The 21,029-nt window shown below is 36.7% G+C and overlaps 2 protein-coding genes across 15 annotated transcripts in view; one reads left to right on the top strand and one right to left on the bottom strand.

The window, feature by feature from the left end:
- Window positions 1-21,029, top strand: part of LOC309631461 (uncharacterized protein) — a 133,608-nt gene that overhangs the window by 18,394 nt on the left and 94,185 nt on the right. For all 10 annotated transcript variants that reach the window (XR_014246259.1, XR_014246260.1, XR_014246261.1 and 7 more), the window contains exon 2: window positions 2,361-2,454. Coding sequence is in view for 2 of the 10 variants with exons in the window: in XM_082397937.1 (XP_082254063.1) it covers window positions 2,361-2,454 (94 nt within the window). In the remaining 8 variants the exon portion in view is untranslated. The remainder of the gene's footprint in view (window positions 1-2,360; window positions 2,455-21,029) is intronic.
- ACMSD (aminocarboxymuconate semialdehyde decarboxylase) overlaps window positions 1-21,029 on the bottom strand; it is a 91,509-nt gene that overhangs the window by 17,591 nt on the left and 52,889 nt on the right. For 3 of the 5 annotated variants that reach the window (XM_082397925.1, XM_082397924.1, XM_082397928.1), the window contains 2 exons: window positions 8,020-8,118; window positions 3,144-3,348 (listed from right to left, as the gene is read on the bottom strand). In XM_082397925.1, the coding sequence (XP_082254051.1) occupies window positions 3,286-3,348; window positions 8,020-8,118 (162 nt within the window). In that variant the 3' untranslated portion in view covers window positions 3,144-3,285. Of the gene's footprint in view, window positions 1-3,143; window positions 3,349-8,018; window positions 8,119-21,029 lie in introns of those variants that run through there. The other 2 variants (XM_082397926.1, XM_082397927.1) reach the window with 2 other exon arrangements.

Below are 21,029 nucleotides of genomic sequence, written 5' to 3' on the forward strand. Positions count from 1 at the left end.
TTTGTCCTGGGTTCTTTTGGTTCTCTGCTCTACTTTTTCTCTCAGTGATTTCATCCAGTCTTATTTCTTTAGATACCTTTTGTACACTGATGGCCTCTCTGCAGCTTCCCTCTTGAAGTCTCCAGAGTAATATACCTAACTGCTTACTGGACATTCCTACCTAAATGTCTAAGACACATCTGAAATATAATGAGTCCAACAGTAGAACTATCGATTCTCTTTCTTCCTAAATCTGTTTTTCCCAGTCTTTCTCATGATGGTAAAATAAATCTGCTCAGCTGCTCTAGTGAAAAAAACTAGGAGTCAAGGCATCTGTGTCTAAGGTATGGATGAGTTTAATACCTTTAGCTACATCTCAGAGGCTAAATGTCCCCAGAGTTATTGCACAGAAAAGACATCATTAGAAAGCCCTTTTTGGGCTTCCCTGGTGGCGCAGTGGTTAGGAATCCGCCTGCCAATGCAGGGGACACGGTTCGAGCCCTGGTCCAGGAAGATCCCACATGCCGCCTAGTAACTAAGCCTGTGCGCCACAACTGCTGAGCCTGCACTCTAGAGCCTGCAAGCCACAACTACTGAGCCCGCATGCCACGACTACTGAAGCCCGCGCCCCTAGAGCCCATGCTCCACAACAAGAGAAGCCACTGCAATGAGAAACCCGCGAACCGCAGCCAAGAGTAGCCCCCGCTCACCACAACTATGAAAGCCCACGTGTAGCAACGAAGACCCAACACAGACAAAAATAAATAAATTAAATAAATAAATTTTTAAAAAAAGAAAAGAAAGAAAGCCCTTCTTTACATTGGGATTAAAGAGGAATTTTCTCATCTTTTCTTGCATCTGCATAGTTTCATTTTATCTTAGAGTTAAATCTTTGATCAAATCAAAGTTGGAGTTGTCCTTATGTATGATGTAAGAAATGAACGTAATTTTATTGCAGTGTTGTTTGTAATTGCAAAATATTGGAAATTACATGTAATGTTCGAATGTAGGAGATTGATTGAACAAACTGTGGTGCACTCACACATACAGACAGACACCTGGGTATCAACCTTGACTTCTTTCCTTCCCATCTCCCCTTGTCCTCACATTTATCAAGTGCTGTTGCTTCTCCCTACAACCCCATCTCACCATTCCCTTTCTACTACTCTTGCCCAAGTCACCATCATTTCTTGCCTAGTCTCCCTAGTACCATTCTTGACCCCTTTAAATAATTCTCTACACAGCTGCTAATGTGTTTTGTTTTTTAAACCTAAGTCAGAGCATGTCACAAACCTATTTTAAAAACTCCAGTGTCTTCTTATAAAACTTAATATGAAAATCTAAACTCTTGACCTTGGCCTGCTTATCTGGCCAGCTTTTCCGCTTTGTCCCTACTTCTCTCCCCCTTGCTCACGAGCTCTGCCACAGCTCTTTTCTGCCTCAGAGCCTTTGCTGCTCCAGCTTTTGCCCGCAAGACTCTTCTCCATGGCTCTTTCTTTCTATTGTTCGAGTCTTAGTTCAAAGTTCTCTTTAAAGCGGTGTTCTCTGGCCTCACAGCTTAATATTTTATCTCCCATCCTTCCCCTAGTCGCTCTATACATTTCCTTGTTTTAATTTCTGCATAATGTTTATCAGTATGAGAAGAATTCCCTCTCTTACTTCCTCCCTCCCTCCCTTCCTTCCTTCCTCCCTCCCTCCCTCCCTTCCTTCCTTCCTCCCTCCCTCCCTCCCTGTCACTCTCCATTCCTCCTTTCTTTGTCCTCCTTCATTTATTTATGTTCCTTACCCTCCAGATTGTACGCTTCATCAGAGAAGGAATTTTATCCTTTTTGTTAACTTCTGTATCCCCAGTGTCTGGAACTGTCCTACAGTACTGGCACATCATATACATACTCTGTGACCATGAATATACCCGGTTATCTATTTAAGCTATGTATCTGTAGATCTATGATACTGAATGAGATGATCAAGTTACTTTTCATAATAACGCAATCATTAAACACTGTGTTAACAGTGCTCAAATATATATTATTTGAAAAGGAACAGATATTTTCCCCAAAGAATGAGGAAGGAAAAAAATAATAACACATGCTTCATGTTGCTGTTTTGCGCAACTTTGTTTTTCTTTTTAGGCAGATTGGAGTAACAGAGTGGTGGGTGGGTAAAGTCCTAGAAAGCAACAGGAGTAGCAAGAAAGAGATGGAGTTACAGACTAAATAAATGAAGAAAAAATAATGAGATGGGTGTAGTTTTGCAAAAATTAAATCAGTACAAATCACATGCCAGTACTCAACTTGATTTTCTTGACTAATGGAAGGGAAAAGAAGTATGAATGAATCGAAAGCAAGAGGGTAATTTAGAAAAATTATATTTGATTTTAGAATTCAGCCAGAGGAACATGAACCACAGACGTTCATCACCCTTCCCAGGACCGAGTTCATTTTCAGCAGCCCAGGTGGGATGACCAGAAATGAAGTGAGTAGAACAAGGCTACCCTGGTATTGCCCTGCTCAGTCTCTACAGCCTTCTTTAAACATTCTGCTCCATATTTTAAATTAAAAGAGATTCTCGTAAAAGTAAATTATATACTGAAACTTTTCTGCAGAATAGGTAAGTTCTCATTCATATGGGAACTATGTTCCCATAGTTTTGCCTTTCTATCTATTTCCTAGCTTCCAAACCTAAACATGCCTTATCCATCCTTATAGACTCAGCCCAAGTTCCAGCTTCTGTGACGATCTGCCCAAAGTTTGAATCCAAATGAATTTTTCTTACTGAAACTTCTGTGACACGCATGTTTTACTGCTTAGTTCTTATTCCATGAACATATATCTTGCCTCCTTAATTGGGCTATAAGCTCCTAGATGTTATGGAATATGTATATCATTTATTTTTTTGGAGCCTAAAGCACTCCCAGCCCACTTCTGGGCTAATGGTAGGTGTTGAAAGTGAATAAAAACAGTTTATTTGGGCCCTATTAACATATATTTGCTCAAAGTAGACCCTACCTGAACCCTCTGGGATGAATCTGTTATTTTTTCCATATAAATCATTAATGACATTTTGCTTTTTATTTCTGACATTAATTTAAAAGGCACTGGGAAAATTATTTTTGATTTGCAAATGAAATAATGTACTGCTTTTCAGAATAAAAGCACGAGTCATTTTTGTTATGAACAATTTAGGATATATATTCTATTTCTAGATAAAAGTGTTCAAAATAGGATTTTAGTGATACATATGTGATACATATTTAAAAACAAAGATAAAATATCTTCTTGAAATTTGCCTTTGTAGTAAATTCAGTCATTCAAATTGTTTTCTCTCAAGACCCAAAAATTTTAGAGCATTGCCAGCTTTGAGTTTATCCTGAAAAAGAAAAGATTTTATTGTAAAGCATTATTTAATGGTTGTTTTAAAGTACTTATTAAGTGTCTTCGTCAGGTTTTTAAAAATTCAGTTCCCCAATGTGAGAGAAAAATATTAGCAGGTTAAACAATGAATCTCTTGACCCATGTTTCACCCCACTGTTTTTCAAATTATATTCATATATTTGTATTGAACAGTCTTTTAAAAGCAAAAATATAAATGGTGTGTGGTATATTTATGGTTTTATTATTTTCCCTACTTTTCAAATATGTTGACAATCATGGACAAAAAATGGATTTTTTTGAATTTTGAAACATGTAAATAATGTGTATTTATGTTATAAGTAATGTATAAAATGTATATTTGTTTTATGCTTATTTTTATAGTAACAGTTCCTAGTGAAAGACTTCTGCAAATGCTTTTTATATAAAATAATAGAATGATAAGTTTAAATATATTAGAAACAGAATTACGATATGACCCAACAATTCTACTCCTAGTTATATAGCCAAAAGAATTAAAAACAGGGACTCAGATACTTGTATGCGAATGTTCATAGCAGCACGATTCACAGGAGCCAAAAGATGGAAACAACCTAAGCATACATCAAAAGATGAATAGATTTTTAAATGTGGTATATACATAAATGGAATATTCAGGCCCCAAAAGGAATGAAGTTCTTTTTTTTCTTCCAGTTTTATTTAGATATAATTGATATAGAACACTGTATAAGTTTAAGGTGTACAACATAATGATTTGACTTATGTACATCATGAAATGATCACCACAATAAGTTTAGTGGACATCCATCATCTCGTATAGATACATTAGAGAAATAGAAAAAAATATTTTTTTCCTTGGGATGAGAACTCTTAGGATTTAGTCTCTTAAAACTTTCTTATATAACATATAGCAGCATTAATTATATTTATCATGTTGTACATTATAACCCTAGTACTTACTTATCTTGTAACTGGAAGTTTGTACCTTTTAACTGCCTTCAGTTCCCCCTTTGTCCTCTATTTGAAATCTAAGTTTGAAACTTGGTTGTGGGAGGAGGGGAGGAGAATTACAACAGGGAAAACCCTCTTAGGAAAATGACTTTCTTTTTACAGGACCCTCCAGTGAGTTTTAGATCTGTAAGATAAGAGAGTTGGAAAGAGTGCCCAGAAGTCATCTAGCCACCTACCACCTTCTCGGTATATGTGTTGTCCTTTCACATGGCCCTGAATAAAAAGTAAGCTCTTTTGGAGCAAGAAAAGTGATACAGATGAAGAGTCTCAGAAAACTGTACAAGTATGTACATTTATAAATTTCACATGAGAAAAAGACTCCCAAGTTTTTTTTCACTTTCTCCCCAGCTATAGATTAGATCATCTCCACAGAAAGAACTCTTGTGATTTGAGGGGTAATTTTGTGATACCCTAATTGATATATATCCCGTTTGCAAAAGGCAGGTATGTAACTGAGGGTGGAAGGAAACATATATGGTGTCGTGTAATATCCGTACCATTAGTGTGTATCTATATATCATGACCACTTCAGGGTTCTCACACAGCCTTGCAGAGTGGGTAATTTGAGGCAGGGACCTCTTACTCAGGGTTCTTCCCAGATTCACACTTGGGCCATCCTCCTCTAAAGGAAGATTCAGAAGTGACTGTTGCTGCTGTGAGAAACTATTTGCTTTTTAAAATAGGTTGGGTGGGGCTTCCATGGTGGTGCAGTGGTTAAGAATCCGCCTGCCAATGCAGGGGACACGGGTTTGAGCCCTGGTCCGGGAAGATCCCACATGCCGCAGAGCAACTAAGACTGTGTGCCACAACTACTGAGCCCGCGTGCCACAACTACTGAAGCCCGTGTGCCTAGAGCCCATGCTCCGCAACAAGAAAAACCACTGCAACGAGAAGCCCGTGCACCACAACAAAGAGTAGCCCCTGCTCACCACAACTAGAGAAAGCCCGCACACAGCAACGAAGACCCAAAGCAGCCAAAAATAAATAAATAAATTTATTTAAAAAAAAATAGGTTGGGGGGCTTCCCTGGTGGCGCAGTGGCTGGGAATCTGCCTGCTGGTGCAGGAGATGTGGGTTTGAGCCCTGGTCTGGGGGGATCCCACATGCTGCAGAGCAACTAAGCACATGCACCACAACTACTGAGCCTGTGCTCTAGAGCCCACGAGCCACAACTACTGAACTCATGTGCCACAACTACTGAGCCTGTGCCCTAGAGCCCACAAGCCACAACAAGGGAAGCCACCGCAATGAGAAGCCCGTGCACCGCAACGAAGAGTAGCCCCCGCTCGCCGCCACTAGAGAAAGCCGGCACATGGCAACGAAGACCCAACACAGCCAAATAAAAATAAATAAATAAATAAAAATAATAAAATAGGTTGGTACTGAGTATTCTTTGAAGGAGATACATTTTGGTGTGTTGGATGGAAACCTGATCCTGGAGTCTGGAGATTTGGGGTTGGGTCCATGTGCTGTAATCCAGCAGTTATATCCCTTTTGGCAAATCACTCAGCCCCCAAGTCTCGTTTTTCTCCTCTGCATCTACATGGTGGAATGCATTTGCCTGACTATCTCCCAGGCTGGTTGTGCTCATCAAATGGATTTATTTATTTCATTTAAAATTTTTTAGTGAAATTTTACCTTCATGTGGCTCAAAATTCAAAAGGTATAAAAATGTACATTTCCTTTCACTAGTGCTACCCAACCACTACTTTTTCTTTCCAGAGTTATCAGTTTCTTGTCCTTCTTCCAGAAATATTTTATGCATATATATGCAGATACTTATATGTAGGTTTATAATTTTTTTTCACAAATGGATACTATACCATACATAAATGGAAGTATACTATATGCAGTTTTTGCACCTTGCTTAACTTAATATATCTCAGAAATTGATTCTTAATATTTTTTATGGCTGTATAGAATCCATTGTATGGATATGTTATTATTTATTTATTCCCCTGTAGATTGTTTTTAGTTTTATTACAAACAATGTTATAATGAGTAACCTTATACAGAATGTCATGAATTTGTGACAATATAAAATTTTTATTCAAGATTTTCTGAAAACTTGAAAGTGATAAGCACATAAAAGTAAATAACAAAAGGCATGTAATAATAATAATTATTATTCCATTAAAGTCTTAATCAGGATACTTGGGGTAATCTGGTTTCAGTATAATTTTGGTTAATGTTATAGAAAGTTTTTCATTTCTCAACCTTTGATATAAAAAGTAAAAAAAACAGTATTGCTTACTACTTTAATAAGTATATATTTAACAATTCAAGACTTTTAGTGCCTTAAGGTGGGTAAGTGCCAAAGGAGAAACTTCCTGTTTAAAGCAGTCTTAGGTCTCCCAGTCAATAACTTGCAACTAGTATATGTCAAAATGGACCCTTGGGACTTCCCTGGTGGTCCAGTGGTAAAGAATCCGCCTTACAATGCAGGGGACGCAGGTTCGATCCCTGGTCAAGGAACAAAGATCCCACATGCCGTGGGGCAATTAAGCCCACGCACCGCAACTACTGAGCTCGCGCGCCTCAACTAGAGAGCCTGCGTGCCGCAAACTACAGAGCCCACGTGCTCTGGAACCTTTGCGCCACAACTGCAGAGCCCACACGCCCTGGAGCCTGCACGCCACAACTAGAGAAAAGCCCTGTACACCACAAGGAAGAGCTCGTGTGCCACAACGAAAGATCCCGTATGCCTCAATGAAGATCCTTAGTGCCACAACTAAGACCCTACACAGCCAAAAATAAATAAAACAAATAATAAATAAATCTAAAAAAAAGAAAAAGGACCCTTGTTGGCATCTGTTCATGTACTTCAAGCCTACTGAGAAGATGTGATGAGCTAATATATCCTTAAAAATTAAAGCAGAGAATTAGAGTTGAAGAGAAATTTTGGATTCTAGTTTAGAAGAAAGCCAAGACTTATACAAAAGGATTATGACTAAAACTTTTTTAAGATTTGTTAAGAATTTATATATCCCCATGTTTTCATTTTTGGCCATCCCTGTCCCGTGGTAGTGATTGGCAGTGAAGTCTTAGGAAGAACTTGTTTTGTTGGGGGTGGGTGTGGAATGGGAAGGGGATGGCAAAAGAGAGGAAATCTGGGGACACTGAGTCTCATTTTAACCTCATTGTTATTCAGGAGCCTTGGGGACAGAATGGCAGTGGCAGCATTAAGGCACTTTTAGCCACTCTAAAAGTCAAATGCTAAAAGAAAAAAAAAAAATCCAGTTACTTGAGGGTTCTAGATCCTTGAGTTCTGTTAATCAAGACTTTAGTCTCAATATCTAAATAACTAGAATCATTACGACTTTTGAGATTGGTAGATTTGTAATAGAAACATTAAAGGAAAAATTTAGACATTTCTCTTATTCATCTAACATGCAAATCTAAATATATTATTATAATGTGCTTCTTTACAGATTTCTTTCTTGGCTTTATGAATTTAGTTGTACTAGATTGACTTTCAGCGTTTTAACTTTCCTTTGCCCTTTAATAGGTCAGCTATTTCTGGAGATCAAGTAACAGTTCTAGGAATATTAAGTGTAACGATTTCTCTGTTCTTTGCTATCACATAGCAAAGTGCTCTGAAACCAAACACAATTAGAGCAGGAAAATTCAGGAAGATCATGAAGTAAAAGGCACCTGCCTTTGTTTCTGCATCAAATTCTTCCATGGATTCTATCAGTTTCCCAGGTTCCAGCTCACCTAGTGGAAAGGGGTAATCGGTTCCCAAAATGACTTTATCCTGAAAAAAGAAAAAACACTTTTATCTCTAATTTTGTAGAACATCAAAGAACCTCTTGTAAACTTAATTATATTTACATATTACAAGCACTCCTATTCCTATGGTAAAATAACAAATTTCTTCCTGATTAATAGAAACAAACTGATCTAAAATTTTTAAGATTTAATGGCTTCAAAACTCATTGACATTTTCTCCAGCAGGTGCCGCTATTAGGTCTCTTAAAGCTGCATATCAACCCCCATCCAACCTTGTTTTTTTTAAGTAACTGAAATGCAGAATACTGAAATATAAGAAGCAGGCGTTTATTTAATAAAACATGCTGATGTCTTCAGATGAAATTAAGGATTCTATATTTCTTAAAATGATGCATTGCAGTTGACCCGCACAATTTTTGAAAATATACTGGAGTTTAAAAGGAAAACATAAAAAACAAACAACTGGATGAAAAGCAAAACAAACAAAAACCAACCAACCCCCCCAAACAATTACCATCTCTATAAATTAGATTGTTTGCTTTTTAATGATGTAGCTTTGAATTTCTATTTGACACTTTGTACAATAAAGCACACAGGCTTGTCTGTCTACAAATAAGTAAAGCACTATGTCAAGCAATGTGCTAAAATCTAGATTGTTCTGGTCAACAGAACAGAAATGGGGATAGAGAAAGATCAAGATGGCAGAGTAGGAAGATCCTGAGCTCACCTCCTGTCACACCTAAATTACAACTACTTACAGGCCAACTATCTCTGAGAATGACCTGATGGCTAGCAGAAAAGATTTTTCCCATAACTAAAGATATAAAGAAAGAACCACAACTTGACAGGTAGGGCGGTGGAGACATGGACTGTCAAGACCCACATTCCTGGCATGGTGACCCATAAGCAGGAGGAAAATCACAACTGTGGAGGTCCTCCCTGAGGATCAAGGGGTCCAAGTCCCACACTGAGTTCACCAGCCTGGTGGTCCTGCACTGGGAAGACAAGCACCCAAAATATCTGGCTTTGAAAACCAGTGGGTGTTATGTTTAGGAGAGCTAGAGGCTGGAAACTGAGACTCCATCCTTAAAGGGCAGGTGCAAAAACTCGCTCCAAGTTCCAGTGCAGAAGCAGCCAAAAAAAACAACTTTGTATGGTGACAGATGGTTACTAGACTTATTGTGGTGATTGATTTGTAATGTATAGAAATGTATCGAATCACTATGCTGTATACCTGAAATGAATATAACATTGTAAATCAACTATAATTTTTTAAAAGTACAATGAATAAGAATATGATAGGGCTTCCCTGGTGGTGCAGTGATTGAGAATCTGCCTGCTAATGCAGGGGACACGGGTTCGAGCCCTGGTCTGGGAGGATCCCACATGCCGCGGAGCACCTGGGCCCGTGAGCCACAAGTACTGAGCCTGCGCGTCTGCAGCCTGTGCTCCACAACAAGGGAGGCCGCGATAGTGAGAGGCCCGCGCACCGCGATGAAGAGTGTCCCCCACTTGCCGCAACTAGAGAAAGCCCTCCCACAAAAACGAAGACCCAACACGGCCAAAAATAAATAAATAAATTTAAAAAAGAATATGATATATTTTTGTAATGGAATAGTATACAGTGATAAATGAACAAATTTTGGGGAAAAAAAAAGAAATGTTCCCTCTCCTTAGGAAACTCATAATCTAGTAAGAGAGACATTAAATCAATAATCAATAATAAATCCATCTATCAAAATAAGAAGAACATATTTTCAACCAGAAATTATACTTCTAGAAAGTATCCCACCCATATGCATGTAATGGAAATACATCAAGGAAGTTAATTACAACACTATTGTAGCAGCAAAAGACTATCAAACTAAATTATAGCATATCCAAAAATAAAAAGGAATGAAGGATACTTGCATATGCTGTAATGAAATAATCACCAAGTTATATTGTAAAGAGGAATGATTTTGTACAGCAGAAACTAAAACAACATTGTAAATCAACTGTACTCCAATAAAAAAATTGATTAATAAGAAAAAAAGACATGATCTTGTAATTGAGAAAATACAATGTAATAACTGTCATATGGAATTTACTAAAGTTAATTCAAATAGCATATGATATCACTTATATGTGGAATCTAAAAACATGGTACAAATGAACCTATTTACAAAACAGAAATTGAGTCGCAGATGTAGAAAACAAACTTATGGTTATCAAGGGGGAAAGAGGGGGAAGGGATAAACTGGGAGATTGGGATTGACATATACATACTACTATATATAAAATAATAAGAACCTACTGTATAGCACAGGGAACTCTATTCAATAGTCTGTAATGGCCTATATGGGAATAGAATCTAAAAAGAATGGATATATGTATATGTATAACTGACTCACTTTGCGGTACAGCAGAAACTAACACGACATTGTAAATCAACTATACTTCAATAAAAAGATTAATTAATTAAAAATAGAGGAATGATCTTGAAGTTATATCGTGAAGAGGGGAAAACAAAGTCTAGGACAGTGTATCTGCTATGCTCATACTTCTGTTTCTACTAAGGGACCTGTAGACACACAAATATATGTTTGTATGTATAAAGTCTATTTCACGAATGGTAGCCAAGAAACAAGTAACATTAGTTGTCTCCACAAATGAAGACTAGGATTCAGGGGTGTAGGAGATACCCCCTCTTCTTTTTTTGAGATATAATTCACATACAATAAAATTCACCCTTTAAAAGTGTACAGTTCAGTGGGTTTTCATATATTCATGAATTTGTGTAATCATTCCCATTATCTAATTCCAGAACATTTTTATCACCCCAAAGTAAACCCCGTACTCATTAGCAGGCACTCCTTGTTACCTCCTTGCAGCCCCTGGAAAACACTAATTTACCTTCTGTGTCTATGGAATTGCCTCTTCTGACATTTCATATGAATGGAATCAAACAGTATGTTGCCTTCTTTTCTCTTAGTATATTGTTTTCAAGGTTTATCCATGTTGTAGCCTGAATCAGTACTTCATTCCTTTCTGGGCCAAATAATATTCCATTGTATAGATATACCACATTGTTGTTTATCCATTCATGAGATGATGGACATGTGGGTTGTTTCTACTTTTTGGGTATTATGATATTGTTTCTCTGAACAATTGTGTACAGAGCAGTTTTTGTATGAACACGTTTTCACTTCTCCTGGGTATATACCTAGGAGTGGAGTTGCTGGATCATATGGTAAGTCCATGTTTAACATTTTGAGAAACTCTTTTTCACAGTGGCTGCAGCATTCTACATTCCCAACAGCAATGTATGAGGGTCCCAATTTCTCCAAATCCTCACCAGCACTTGTCATTATCCATCTTTTTGATGATGGCTATCATGGTGGGTGCAAAGTGGTATCTCACTGTAATTTTGATTTGCATTTCTGTAATGACTAATAACATTGAACATCTTTCCATGTGCTTATTGGCCATTTGTATGTCTTTGGAGAAATATCTACTTATATCCTTTGTGTCTATTCAAGCCCATGTGTTTCCTTTTTATTGTTGAGTTGTAAGAGTTCTTTATATTTTCTGAATACTAGAGACTTATCAGATGTATGATTTACAAATGTTTTCTTCATTCTGTGGGCTCTCTTTTCACTTCATTGGTTGTATCTTTTGAAGCACAAAGTTTTAAATTTTGATGAATTTAATCTATTTTCTTTAGTTGCTTGTGCTTTTGGGTGTCATATTCAAGAAATTATTGCCTAAAAGGTCACGAAGATTTACAACTATGTTTTCTTCTAAGAGTTTGTAGTTTAAGCTTTTCCCTTTAGGTCTTTGGTCCATTTTGAGTTAACTTTTGTGTATTTTGAGTGTAAAGAAGAGATCCAACTTTATTATTTTTTTTTTCTGTATGTGGGTATTCAGTTATCCCACTCTAATACATTGAAGAGACTATTCTTTCTTCATTGAATTGTATTGGTACCTTTGTTCAAAATAAGTTGTCTTTATGGCTGTCCTTAAGCCACTACCACACAGTTTTGATTACTGTATGTATCTGTGTAGAAAATTTTGAAATTGGGACTGTGAGTCCTCCAATTTTGTTCTTCTTTTTCAAAATCATTTTGGCCATTCTGGGTCCCTTGCATTTCCATATGAATTTTAGGATCAGCTTGTCAATTCCTGCAAAAACAAAAAACAAACAAGAAAACGCTGGATTTTTGATAGGGATTGCATTGAATCTGTAGATCAATGTGAGAAGTATTGCCGTTTAACAATATTAAATTTTCCAACCAATGAACATGGGATGTCTTTTATTTATTTAGGTCTTCTTTAATTTTCTTCAACAATGTTTTGTAATTTAGTGTCCAAATCTTGCACTTCTTTAGTTGAATTTACTCCTAAGTATTTTATTCTTCTTGATGCCATTGTAAATGGAATTGTCTCCTCAATTTCATTTATGGATTATTCAATGCTAGTATATAGAAATACAGGTAATTTTTGTATATTTATCTTGTATGTGTTGTATATATTTTGTATATTTATCCTACAACCTTACTGCATCTGTTTATTAGCCCTGATGGTTTATTTGTGGATTCTCTAGGATTTTGTGTATTCAAGGTCATGTCACCTGCAAATAATTTTGCTTCTTCCTTTCCAGTTTTTATGCCTTTTATTTATTTTTCTTGCTTAATTTCCCTGGCTAATATCTCCAGTACAATGCTGAATATAAGTGGTAAGAGCAGAACCTTTCAGTCTTTTACCATTAGGCATGATATTAGTTGTGGGTTTTTCATAGATGTTCTTTATCAGGTTGAGGAAGTTCCTTTATACTCGTTTTTGAGTGTTTTCATCGTGAAAGACTATCAGTTTGTCGAGTGCTTTTCCTGCATTTATTGAGATGATCATGTAGTTTTTGTCCTTTATTAATATGGTGTATTGACTGATTTTTGTGTGTTGAAACAATCTTGCATCTGTGGGTTAAATCTCAATTGATCATGGTGTATAATTCTTATTATGTGTTGCTAGATTCAGTTTAATAAATATTGTTGAGGAAATTCACATCTATATTCATAAGGGATATTGGTCTGTAGTTTTCTTGTGATTTCTTTTTCTGGTTTTGGAGTATGCTGGCCTCATAGAATAAATTAGGAAGTGTTGCTTTCTTTTGTACTTTTTTGAAGAGTTTGTGAAGGATTGGTTGTAATTCTTTTTAAAAAATTTGATACAATTCAGCAGTAAAGCCATCTAGTCCTGGGCTTTTCTTTGTGGAAGTTTTAAAATCACCGATTCAATCTCTTTACTTATTATAGGTTTATTCAGATTTTCTATTTCTTCTTGAGTCAGTTTCTGTAGTCCTTCTAGGAATTTCTTCATTTCATTTAGGTTATCAAATTTGTTAGCACGCAGTTGCTCATATTTTTTCTTATAATTCTTTTTATTTCTGTCAGGTCTCTAGTAATACCCTCCTCTTTCATTTGTAATTTTAACAATTGAATCTTCTCTCTTTATTTCTTGGTCAGTCTAGCTAAAGGTTTGCTAATTTTGTTGATCTTCTCAAAGACCCAAGTTTTGATTTTATTGATTTTCTTATTGTTTTCTATTCTCTATTTCTTTTATATCTGCTTTAGTATCTGCTATTTCCTTTCTTATGCTTGTTTTGGGTTTAGCTTACTCTTTTTCTAGTTTCTTAAGGTGGACATATAGGCTATTGATTTGAGATCTTTCTTCTTTTTCAATATAGGCATTTTAGAGCTATAAATTTCCTACTAAGCACTGCTTTAGCTGCATTTCATGAGTTTTGGAATGTTTTGTTTTATATTATATTTGTATTAAATATTTTCTAATTTCCCTTGTGATTTCTTCTCTGTTTAGTGTCATTTCATTTCAGTCTGAAGGACATCCTCTAGCATTTCTTGTATGGCAAGTCTACTAGCATTGAATTCTCTTGGCTTTTGTTTATTTGAGAATATCTTCATTTCTCCTCATTCTTGGAGGATAGTTTTGCTGGATATAGAGTTTTTGATGTACAGGTTTTTGTGTGTGCATGAGCTTTAAGTATGTCTTCTACTGCCTACTGGCCTCCGTAGTTTTTGCTGAGGGCTAAGGCTAGAGCCATAGGGAACATCAACACTGGGGGTGGAGTGCTTGCAGGAATGCAAAACAGAGGGAGAATGTCCACAGGCAGAGAGAGCCAGTGAGGCAGAGAAGGAGAGACAGAAAAAAAGTGGTATTAGAAAAAAATGCAATGAGAGATATTTGAAGGAGAAAGTGTTTAATAAGTAATGCTTTAGAAGAGGATGAAAAAGATAAGGACTGAAGAGTCTCTGTTGGATTTGGCAGCCTTATTAAGTGCACTTTCAGTGGAGTGATGGAGAGAAAAAACAGATGCACAGGATGAAAAAGTAGATGAATGGTGAAAAAATGTTAAGTGTTGACTACACATATCTCTTAGCTTGGGTTTCTCTTGTCTTTGATTATCACTCTTATTTGTGCTGCTTGAGCAGTCTCATCCATAAACAAAGATCTAGCTCCTAAGCCTCAAGTCCTGGGTATATGGCTACCTGTTGGACACTTCCACTTGGCTGCCTTACAGGCAATTAAAACGCAACATGTCATCTAATGTTGAAGTCCTCATCTTCATATTTATGCAACATCATGTTCATTCTCATTCTCTTGTTCTCACTTTTGCATTCTCTTACTCTCCTCCCTCACCCCCTCACATCCCATCCACTTGCTCTCTGGGTATCTTATCTTACTCCTGTTTGTCCCCTGGAAGCTGACCTGTCTGTACTGTACAACAGGCTTCCTTGACCTCAGGTTTCTAGTTGGGTTTAACTAATGGGCAACATAGGCAGGAGATTAGAGAATGGAGAAAAGTGTTTATGCCCCAGATCCCTCCCTTTGGAGTCATCAACTTGGCTCCACCTAAAAATCTTGGCTCCTGTTAGCAGGCCCTTTTCACAGAGCCCTCTCTGTCTTTTGGCCCAGAATGGTAATGGAGCTTTCCATACCTTTGTAAATAATCCATTTATTAATTTTTTTCCTCTAGTTTTCTCAATTCAGGTATGCCATCTTATTTTCTGCTGGAATCCTGAATGAGTCACACTGTGTTCCAGTTATACCAAAATCTTCATAGTTTTCTCACTTTACTAGGTTTATCCTCTGGTTGGAATGTCCTATCCAGCCCCAAACTCCTATTTTTAATTGATTAATTGATTAATTAATGTGGTGGACAACTTTTTATTTTGACAGAATTTCAAATGATTAGACAGATAGAAATGTTGCAGGCTAGTTCAGGGATCTGCCACATAACCTTTACCCAGATTCACCAATTGTTTATATTTTGCCCCCTTTTCTTTATTATTTTTTCTGTATAGATATTTGTGTATCTATACAGAAACACACATTTTTCTGAACTGTATGCATGTTGGAGACATTACAGCCCCTTACTCCTAAATAAATTAGAGTTTATTCCTAAGAAAAAAGATGTTTTCTTATATAACCATAGTACAGTTCTTAAAATCAGAAAATTTATAAGTTGATATATATATAATAACATTATATCAATGTTATTATATATACACACACACACACACACACACATATATATATATATACACACACACACACACACATATATATAATATCACCAGTTCATACTCAAACTTTGTCAGTTATCCCAACGGTGTGCTTCATAGCTAGTTTTTTTTTCCTGGTCCAAGATCCAGTTGATAATCACATTAAATTTAGTTGTCATGTCTCTGAAGTTTCCCTTAATTTGGAACAGGTAATCTTTTTTTTTTGGTCACTCTTGACTTGGATATTTTTGAAGAAGACTACAATCCAGTTATTTTACAGAATGTCCCTCTATTCTATTTTATAGAATTTTATAGAATGTCAGTTTGTGTTTTTTTGATCTTTCCTCATGATTACATATAAATTATGCATTTGCGGTAGAAATTTTACAGAAGTGATGTTGTGTCTTTTTCACTGCATCATATCAGCGGTACATGTTACCAGTTTGTCCCAGTATTGGTGATGTTTGATCATTTAGTTAAGTTGGGACCCACCAGATTTCTTTCCTATAAAGACTATTTTTTCCTTCATGATTAATAAGTAATTTGTGGGGAGACACTTTAAGATCACATAAATATGTTGTTCCTCATCAAACTTTCACCCACTGGTTTTATCATTCAATAATGATTTTCTTACTCTTTTTTCTATACTAATTATAAGGAAGAGATTGTATCGTATATACATATACATTTATGTATATAATTATATATGTTCATTTGTCTATTCATATATATAGTATATTTATTTATATCATTCTAGACTTTATTTTATTCAATGGATTATAATCTATTACTATCATTGTTTATTTTGATGACCAGATCATCTCAGATTTGATCCGTGTGAACCCCTTCAACTTGACTCCTGTGTCCTTATGCTTTTTCCGCATGATTTTTTGAGTACTTACTCTCAGGCACAAAAAGTTGTTCCATCTCATTTTGTGCTTTCACTGCTCTGGAATCAGCCTTTTCTCCAAGCAACCCAGCTTCCTTGTAGTAGAAAGTATCTAGAAACCAAGATCTGGGCACTAGATAGGACAATTATTGCTGATGTGGAACTATATGTGTGTATGTCTCTCTTGTCTTGTTTCTGTTCTTTGATTTTGGCTCTTATCTCTATTTTTTCTTTCTTTCTGTCTGCTTACTTTTTTAGTTTACTTTTCTCCCCTTCTAGTTTCTTAAAGTGGAATCATAAATCATTGATTTTACACATTTCTTCTTTTTCTAATAGAAGCATTTAAACCTATACTTTTTTATTGAGGTATAATTGACATACAATATTATATTAGTTTCAGCTGTATAACATAATGATTTGATATTTGTATATGCTGCGAAATGATCACCACAAGTCTAGTCAACATTTGTCACTAAACATAGTTTAGCATTCTTGATAAAATACTTGAGCAATTTTTTGATAGACTTTACTGAGCTTAAAAGCCCCTCCTGGGCTTCCCTGGTGGCGCAGTGGTTAAGAATCCGTCTGCCAATGCAGGGGACACGGGTTCGAGCCCTGGTCTGGGAAGATCCCACATGCCACGGAGCAACTAAGCCCGTGTGCCGCAACTACCCAGCCCACACGCCTAGAGCCTGTGCTCCGCAATGAGAAGCCACCGCAATGAATAGCCCCCGCTCAGCAATGAACACCCAACGCAGCCAAAAATAAATAAATAAATTAAAAAAAAAAAAAAAAAAAAAAAAAAGCCCCTCCTAGGAAACCCACTCAATTGACTATTAGTCTTGAAACTAGTCTAAGAACTTTAACCAATAATGCAAAAAGGCTAATTGTCCTTAACTAGATAGTCATCTCCTTCTTTTTTAAAATCCAATCTAACAATAATTGTCTAAACATTTTTCCCCATAAAATGTCTCTGCCAAGATAGAATCTTTGAATTGGGCTTTTCAGAAAGCCTCTTTGTTTGAAATAAAACTCTGACCTATGCTTATAATCAATCTGAGAGTGGCTTTGTGTGTTGAAGGAATGAAGGCTTGAATGTACAAAAGAGGAAAGTCTGATTGTTACTAGGCCTGAAATATTAAATGTATAAATGCTCTCAATTTGAGCTGAGGATAAATGACACTTTGATTTCTACTAGAAAAAAAGGATTTTCCTAGGTTTTATGAATACATTTACATGAAATAATGTGGGGAAGTATATAATAAAATTTAGAGGAAGGCCATGATAGACTCACAACTCTATCTCTAGATTCCTGTATTCATGTATTGTATTAAAACCAAGCAAATACACCTGCTGGTAGAAGCCCTAAAGACCCAAAGTTATGTCTCCTCACATCTGTGCCAACAGCTGATCTCGTTCTGAACTGCCTGCTTGGTATTCACTGGAGGTTCATTTGGCCTTATTTCTACTCCTCTTGCTAAAAGTTGTTTACAATTCCAAAACACAACATAATTTTAAAAAGTCCCATGCTTATATTACATTTGTCAATCACATTAACATGAAATTGAAATCTAGAAAATAATTTTTCTTTCTAGTCAGGAATTCTTCCATTCCCAGTATTATGGCCTTCTCAGATATAAATACATTTTGAGCGGGGAAGGGTCCGTTCTGTTCTAATGAGAAGAAAGCAAACGATTTTAAAGCCGAAATGAAAACCACTCCTCTTCAATTCATTCTTCCTCGTTAAGACACTTCCCTGTTCTCCTGCCTAACTTGAGTTTGAAAGCCTATTGTAGAACACCAAACTTATAGTTTGGCAGTATTTAATTATTATTTAATAGCTACTGGTTACAATTCCTCTCCATAGGAGGTTAATTATCCACTTGTGATAATCTGGTTTGGAAATTTTTCATACCTGTTATCTATCTATATACCTTTTATTGATACCTTCTGATAAACTTTTGACCATTTCTAACTTGCTAGTGATTTCTTAAGGGAGAGGGAAGTAGGCATAAAAAAACTGGAAGTGAAGTTCTTGTTAACTGCATTTCTTGTTCAGAGAAGGGATAGTAGCAGGGAAAGGGTGGGGAGAAAAGATTCCTTAAGAGGCAAACGGTCCTATAGGATGAAGGTCACATACTCCGTCACTTGATACCAGTCCCTACTTGATAGATGCTTAATCAATATTTCTTGAGTTAAAAAAAATTTTTTTTAATTTATTTTTATTTACTTAGTTTTGGATGCGTTGGGTCTTTGTTGCTGCGCGCGGGCTTTCTCTAGTTGTGGCGAGTGGGGGCTACTCTTTGTTGCGGTGCGCAGGCTTCTCATTGCGGTGGCTTCTCTTGTTGCAGAGCACAGGCTCTAGGCACGCGGGCTTCAGTAGTTGTGGCACACGGGCTCAGTAGTTGTGGCTCGTGGGCTCTAGAGCGCAGGCCCAGTCGTTGCGGCGCATGGGCTTAGCTGCTCCGTGGCATGTGGGATTTTCCCGGACCAGGGCTCAAACCCGTGTCCCCTGCATTGGCAGGTGGATTCCTAACCACTGCGCCACCAGGGAAGCCCTAAAAATACTTTTTGTATTGCTATTTCTACCACCTGTTATAACTGCAAATTGATTTAAATTTAATGATTAGTGATTTAAATTAGTGATTTAGTGATTTAAATGGATGCAGAGTCCTGGTTAAGGAAGCATAGCATATGGCCTTGGATGACTGTTGCCTCATTTCCCACTGATCCAAGCTCCCTGGTATACCCAAGACTCTTGTGACATCTCAGGCTCCCAAGTAACATACCTGTTCCTGGCCTCCCAAAAGCTAGAACTTTCTTCCTTCTTCTTCCTTCTTGTCTGTGATCCAGGATTCTGTTCCCTTGGGATTGACCATAATCATGAACCAAGTTTTAAGGACATCTGTGCTACTGTAATATTTGACAACATCTACATTTTAGTAGGACCTTTCTAAAGACTCTATTAAACCCAAAGGAATAATTCTAACGGTAGGCATTTTAGGTAGTGTGGCTGCCTCTTCTGGGGTCCTAAAATTATACCTTTTCAACAGCCACTGGTTTCCTTTATTAGGCAGGAAAGCAGTGGATAATCCTGATTGATTGCTCCACACCAACACTGCCCCAGTGCATTTTCCTTCCCAAAGCCAGCTGCACACACTCGCTATGAAGTCAAAGACTTACTGAGCTGATAATAATAGTAATTAATATTCCTGCCAGGGAAAAGAAATAAACTGCTCATCTGCTGGGATGCATTAACTTTTTCACATTTTCAGGGAATGCTGCAAGCACTGAAAGATGTGGCTTACTGAAGAAACTCAAATAGTGGAAGAGAATTCATTTGTCTTCTGGAAAAGGAACGATTAACTATCTTCTCATTTAGCATATTTCATTAGTAGCATTTTGCAGTAAATGCAACACACCTCTATTATAACATAGTTTATTACAAAAATTCTAGCATGTCAAGGATTCAGTTTGTTCCCTGAGACATAATTTCCTCGCTAAGGAGCCTGATTTAATTCAATCAATGCAGGGTAAGATTAGCCTTATACCCACAAGATCATTACATAAGTTACAAATATTAACTTAACACCTACTGTGCATAAAGCACTAACACTTGTATGGTCCTTTGGAATCATGTTATATTAGCCTCTCCCATCAACTTTGTCTGGTTATCATTTCCATTTTACAGTTGAGGAAACTGAGGCTGAGAGGGTAAGTGACTTGATATTAAAGGTCACCCAGCTAACAAGCAGTAGAGCCAGGACTTGAACTCTCTCTCACATCCCACAACTTCGTGAGAAGGTAGTAAGTTATATTCTTGTTCTCAGGAATCTTACAGGCATCAAAAAGGGTTCCACTCTATTGAGGACTGCAGCACACAAAACATCACCTAACCAGAATACTTACAGACAGAAGTGTTAAAATACATTAGAATTTCAAGTCAGGGTGGAAATACTTAAAATTCACAGGGTATACTCCACTGCCCCCACTAGCCCTAGACATAATCAAATCTTTGGTGTTAAAAGACCTTTTCATTGCTTCCAGATCATGTTAACCCTTTAGAATCCCTGAATAGAGCAGTCCTGAATGTTAAAGAGGTAGACGGCCTGGAAAAGGAATGGAGAAAAAACTTTGGCTTTTGGGCCTGACCGGTCTCTAGTTTAGGTTCATTTTCTAACCCACAGATCAAATGCCCAAGACAAGACCACATGTATGCCCACTGTAAAAATTGGGGCATAAAATGTCCCAAAATAACATTGTTACTTCTAAAAGTGAACAATTTATTTTACTCTAAGATAAAATACTTTCTATTTTGTGGAACAGGTGTTTCTGGTTTCTCTTTTAAAAATAAAAGAACATATGAATAGATATTTTGGTTTGGGTGGTTGAAAGTCTATCTTGCAGAGAAAGGCCTCTTCATTTTTTAAAAAAATTGAGGTGAAATTCACATAACATAAAAATTAACCATTGTAAAGTGTATAC

The sequence above is a fragment of the Balaenoptera borealis genome, assembly GCF_965194805.1.
Source record: "Balaenoptera borealis genome assembly, chromosome: 6".
Lineage (NCBI taxonomy): Eukaryota > Metazoa > Chordata > Mammalia > Artiodactyla > Balaenopteridae > Balaenoptera > Balaenoptera borealis.